Source organism: Echinops telfairi, unplaced genomic scaffold (assembly GCF_000313985.2).
Source record: "Echinops telfairi isolate 266 unplaced genomic scaffold, ASM31398v2 ScPeMD7_7421;HRSCAF=8459, whole genome shotgun sequence".
Taxonomy (NCBI): Eukaryota; Metazoa; Chordata; class Mammalia; order Afrosoricida; family Tenrecidae; genus Echinops; species Echinops telfairi.
Window position 1 is genome coordinate 12,387,896 of NW_022111321.1, and position 6,193 is coordinate 12,394,088.

At 38.9% G+C, this 6,193-nt stretch overlaps 1 protein-coding gene across 1 annotated transcript in view; it reads left to right on the forward strand.

Moving 5' to 3' along the window:
- DYNC2H1 (dynein cytoplasmic 2 heavy chain 1) overlaps positions 1 to 6,193 on the forward strand; it is a 298,686-nt gene that overhangs the window by 3,181 nt on the left and 289,312 nt on the right. The window contains exons 2-3 of the mRNA XM_030887685.2: positions 1,534 to 1,704; positions 2,258 to 2,393. Coding sequence (XP_030743545.1) covers positions 1,534 to 1,704; positions 2,258 to 2,393 — 307 coding nt within the window. The remainder of the gene's footprint in view (positions 1 to 1,533; positions 1,705 to 2,257; positions 2,394 to 6,193) is intronic.

The following is a 6,193-nucleotide window of genomic DNA, read 5'->3' on the forward strand; positions in this document are numbered from 1 at the left end:
TGCAGTCAAAAGGTTGCTAGTGATGAGCACACTTAGGGTAGAGGCAGCTGGGAGTATTTGTTCCCACTTTGTCGTTCGTGGAATGACGAGAAATACACCAAACCAAACTCACTGCCATGGAGTCCATGCTGACTCATCTCCGTCCTTCAGTGGGTTCCCGAGATAGCCCAGTCTTTCTGCTGACCATGCGGATTGCAGCCCAAGGCATGACCACTGTACCACCAAGGCGCCTCGGAGCCGTGAGAGGCTATGGACAATTGGTCCCATGCTTTAGCACTCTGACTAGGTCAAAGCTCATTGCATCGTCCACGCCGCCTCCATGGCTGACTATGCACGTGACTGGTTGTTGTTTTCAATGCAAAATAACAAATACGCGGTTTTGGAATTTTTTTAGATAAGAATTTTTAAAAGATAATTTTTAATAATAAAAATTAAAAAATGAAAAACATATATATGCAGTTTGTTGTACCACCTCTTCTTTGGTACAGCACAGTCATACTAGGAGTAGAATTTTGCATGTGTGTAAAAATGAGTTTGAAGAAATGTGGAAACATAGAGCGTCACCCCTTCCCACTGACTAAGACATGTAATGGTCCAGAAAAAGGAAGAGTAACACGAACGTGCTTCATCTCCAAGATGGTTGTCACCAATAGCAGTAATCTTGTTTGGAAGCCTCTTAATGCACAGAGTTCTCTTCCTGGAAAAATAACTGAGAATACCTGTGAAAATGAGTGTGTGGTGCCACGATTTCCTCTGAGCAGTCTCTTTTTCAGCTGACGAACTAAAGACCATAAACTGACCTGCTTTAAACAGGTGTTGTTCTTGTTGTTAGGCGCCTTTGGGCCAGTCCTGACTCATTTCAACCCTGTGCACTGCAGAGCCAAACGCTGCTCCGCCCGGTGCCATCCTCACCGTCAGTTCACCCAGTCTAACTGGCAAGTGGTCTAGCTGTATGACACCTTGAAATTACTCGATTTTAAGAGCTTGATGTTAGTTTCCCATTTAAAGTTATCAACAATTTAAAAGGCACCATTTTAAATGCTGGTTGCAGATGAGAGAGTATAGCCAACTTTTGGGGGGTATAGTAGAGAAATAAAGCACTCATCAATGTGTATGTGGGACATAGAGATTTGATCTGCAATGTTTCTGAATTATCTGGAGTGGTTAATAGTATATGCCAACAATGTTTTTATAGTGCTTTCTGTTAATAAATCATGTATGAAACTAGAATATCATCACATGTAAGGGGGATACATTTCTAAACCAAGATATTCTTTTTTTTTAAGCATTTTATTGGGGGCTCTTACAGCTCTTATCACAATCCATACATCCATCCATTTGTGTCAAGCGCGTTTGTACATATGTTGCCATTTTAAACCGAGATATTCTTAATCAACCAAGATAGACTTAAAAAATATATTATTGAATTAATTTTTCCTATGGGATATGATTACAATGATTCAATAATGCAATCTGTCATTTCTTTCAAATATTTATGAAGATAACATTAAAAATACTGTTTATCATATTTAGGTTGATTTTGGTGACACAAAAGATAAAGTATTGGTGTTTTTCAAGCTGCGACCTGAAGTAATTACTGACCAAAATCTACATGATAACATTCTTGTTTCATCTATGCTGGAGTCCCCTATCAGTTCTCTTTATCAAGCCGTACGCCAAATATTTGCACCGATGTTGTTAAAGGTGAGTACGTTAAAGTAGCTGTGTGATGATGGTTCTTGCACCGAGTATTTTAACAAATGCTTTGTGGAAATGAACATATTAATAAGAATATTCTAATATTAATTAATATACCAATAATGGTAATATTAAAATGAATCTGCTAATATCAGTAACAATATGTAATACTTAACAAATTATTGTTAATGACATTAGTATATTTGCCTTTTAATCAGTGGTAGTATCTCAGCTTTTAATAAGAATATTCTTGATTCTTTTGTTTTAAAATAAGTTTAGTTGTAGCAAATAGAATATTAGAGGAAGGTAAAATAATTCAACCCATAACAGCTGTTAACATCTGTATGTTAAAGAATCTGTATAAAAGTTTAACTTCTAAGAGGATTACCCTTTCCTGTGAAGTCTACCTCTTCAGTCTCTCTACCTATGTGAAATAGAGGTAGTAGTGGTCTTTGAAGGAGACAGCCATATGTGGACTTAGTTTCTAAACAGTGCTATAGGAAGTCAATTTGATTGGCAAGATTTTATTGAATGGTTGCTTTTGTCTGTTTTTATTTAGGATCAGGATTGGAGCAGAAACTTTGATCCCAAACTTCAGAATCTTTTGAGTGAATTAGAAGCTGGTTTGGGTATAGTTCTACGAAGATCAGACATTAACTTATCAAAAATGAAACTTAAGGAAGATGATATACGAGGTACATAATTATAGCTTAATTGCAGACAAAGTGATCATTTCATCTGTACATTAGTAAATAGATATATTCTTTCATACTTTTTTTTACACATTTGGAGCTTTTCTAATTTATAAGAGAGGAAATGATAATCTTTAATGCAGTGTGATTTACAGACAAAATAATTGTATACCTTGCACAGATAATAGATTGGCAACTTTTATTTTAGAATGTATTTTATGAAGGTATCTAATTATACTATTATTGTAGCAATAGGTAAATTATAATCATATGATTGATAATATGAAATGTATTACCCTCATCATTATTTTAAAATATTGAGTATAGTTGTATACTTTCCTTGACTAGTAAAATAAATGCTTTGGAAGCCGATAGAGCATAACAAACTAGGGATAGGCGTGAGCAGAATGAAAACGCCAGAGTGCTTGATTGTGCTTGTGCAGAATCTAATCTGTATACGGAGCAAGAGGCAGTTGTGCAGATATAAGAAGAAAACACTGTTTAAAATCAAAAAAGGTGTGTGTCAGCATTGTATCTTTTCACCATACTTAATCAATCTGTATGTGATAATCAAAGAAGGTGGACTATATGAAGAAGAATGTGGCATCAGGATTAGAGGTAGGATTATTAACAACCTTTGATAGGCAGATGACAAAACCTTGCTTGCTGAAAGTGAGGAGGACTTGAAGCACTTGCTGAATGCATCCTTTAATGTGGATTACAACTCAATGTAAAGAAAACCCAAATCTTCAGAACTGGACCAATAGTTAATATCATGATGAGTGGAGAAAAGGTGGAAGTAGCCAAGCATTTTTTCTTGCTTGGATCCACAATGAATGCTCTTGGAAGCAGCGGTCAAGAGATCAAAAGATGTATTTCTTTGGGTAAACCTCTTTAAAGTATTGAAAAGCAACGATGTTACTTTGATGGCTAAGGTGTGTCTGATCTAAGCCATGGCATTTTCAGTCGCTGCATCTACATGTGAAGGTTGGATATTGAATAAGGAAGCCGAAGAAGAATTGATGCATTTGAACTATGGTGCTGGTGAAGAATCTTGGAGATACCATGGGTTTCCAAAAGAACAAACAGATCTGTCTTAGAAGTATAGCCAGACTGCACGTTAGAAGTGAGGATGGCAAGACTCCGTCTCACAGACTTGAGACATGTTATCAGGAGACCAGTCCTAGGACAGGATATGATGCTCGGCAAAGTCAAGGGTCAGTGACAAAGAGGAAGACCCTGAAGGAAGTGGATGGACACGATGGCTGCAGTGATGAGCTCGAACATGACTGGTGTGGGAAGGATGTTGGACTGGGCTTTGTTCCATTCTGTTGCACATGGGGCGGCTGTGATTTGGGACCTCCTTGGTGGCACCTAACAACAACAACAGATATGGAAAGACTACTGTGCTTATTTGTAGCAGATGACTAGGTTTTCCAGTGAATTTCGTTTGCTGAAAAATTGAAAACAAAAGTGAAAAAAATTTTAATTTGTTTATATTTTGAAATATAAGTGACAACATTAATGATTACATTATAATTCTAGTTAGTAATTATTCACAAATTCCATGTTTACAAATTTTCCGATTTTCTGAAAGTTATTTATAACCCCCACATCACTTATGGGCCTTTATAATCTTTAGTGTTGCCTAGGACAGTGGGCATTTTGAGTTGTGGAGTACACATTTGTTCCCTGCGCAGGCAACACTATGTCTCCTAGTTTCCGCTCTTAGTTACCAGGTGTTACTAAAGTAGAAATACCAGGAGTGGATGAAGCTACTAAACAATCTTATTTTCTTAAATTTTAGGAGGCTTGAATTTGAATTTAGGATACTGTCCTTAGGGGAAGGCTTTTTCTCACTTTGTGCTCTCAATTCCAACTCATAGTGACCATACATGGCAAAGTAGAACTGCTCTTGTGGGTTTCCAAATCTGTAAATTAGTGTTTCCCAACATGGCGATACTGCCTCCTGGGGGCGCTAGAACAATCCAAGGGGCCTGCAGAAGCAGATGTTTATGCTTTGTCTTGGATGCTGGACTGTACAACAAAAGTGTTTAATTGCCTGGGTGGTGCTGAGTAATTTTTTTTTTTTCTGAAAAGGGCCAAATGATAGTACAAGCTTGAACCTGCTGGTGGTTTCCAACTGCTAGCCCCCAAGAGCTCCATGCGATCCTTATCTCTTGAGCTTCCTGTCCTAGAGACTCCTATGAGGCTCTACATCTCTTTGCTTTTCTCTGCTAATTACTCTTGCATCTTTAACCTCTTTTCTCAAAAGAGATCAACTCTAGTACATTGGTACAATAATACCATCTCTTAGACAACCCATCTCTAAATGGGATCACCACCAGAGGCAAAGAGGTTAGTACCTACCAAAACAGAAAATCAAACTCACTACCATGGGGTTGATGCTGACTCATAGCGACCCTACAGGACAGGGTAGAACTCCCCCTGTGAGTTTTGAAGACCGTACCTCTTGACTGGAGTAGAAAGCCCTGAGCGGCTGGCAGTTTTCAACTGCTCACCTTGCAGTTAGCAACTCAACACGTAACCACTGTGGCCACCAGGGCTCCTCTTAGGATCTATAATACATTTTTTTTTGGAGATGATTCAATCTGTAACATTTCACCTTTTACTACCCCCACCCCACTCCCGCATCCACCCAGCCCCCCAAGACAAGCCTTGCCACATGCAAATACATGCATCTCATGGCATCATCATCCCGAAAGTCTTAAATAAACCTCCAGAAAAAATAAATAAATAAAATAAACCTCCAGTTCAGATTTCACCCTGGGACAAAATTCCTATCTGTGAACCTTTGAAATCTAGACTACAAGTCACTTGCTTCCAAGGCATAATGGCTTAACCGGTAAAGGTGCTCATTTGCATTACAAATTGGAGAAAATGTAGTGAAAGAAGGGTACCAAGCAAGTCCAAATCCTGCAGAATAAATTGCATTAGCTTCTAAGGCTTAAAAATAACCATCTCCTTTCTGAGACTATTTGATTGAGCCCTTACCCACCAGATTTTAGGTGTTGGCTGGAGTCTGGGTAAGAGGCCCATTGACCCTAGGCTTGTGCTCTGCATTCCAGGCTCACTGGGATGGCAACTCTACTCCCTCAGCTGTGGGAAGCCCCCTTTTCCTAGTTCATCTGAATGGAGACTCCACGTCTTTGACCTGGAAGGCCAAGTTCCTCTGATACTTGGGCATGGCAGCCTTGCGCTTCCACATTGGATGGTAGTCCCGTTCCCCTGGCATTAACGAACAACATCCCCACACGCCAGAACCAAGTTGGTGAAGGCCCAATTCTGAAATCTAAGAGGCTCTGGCCCACCATTTCACACAGTGGGACCTGCTACCTGTGCTCCATCCTAGAGTTCTGCTTATCTCTGAACTGTCCTTTTCTTAGAAGACAAGAGTTGTAGCTCCTTTGGCTTGTTTCTTGGCCATAGACTTCTAACAGGCACACAGTGTTCTTTCCTGTTTCTCTTGTTCCCCCGGAGTCTAGACTGCTTTGGTACTTGGTTACATCCATCAGACAGGCTTGATCTCTTAAACAAAAGCTTTTATAACTGTGCCTTTGGTGAACATTCTAGACTATGTGTACTTTTAAAATATCTAACAATATATAATGACATGCATATAAAATAACATACATATATAACATAACATGTAACTATTAGAAACAAAAAAAGTATCAAGTGACAAGTGTCAAAGACAATTTCTAGAGGGTAGAGGATAAAGAGATCATGCCCCATTTAATAAGGCATTAGAAATGGATGTTTCATGGAAAGCTGATGGTGCC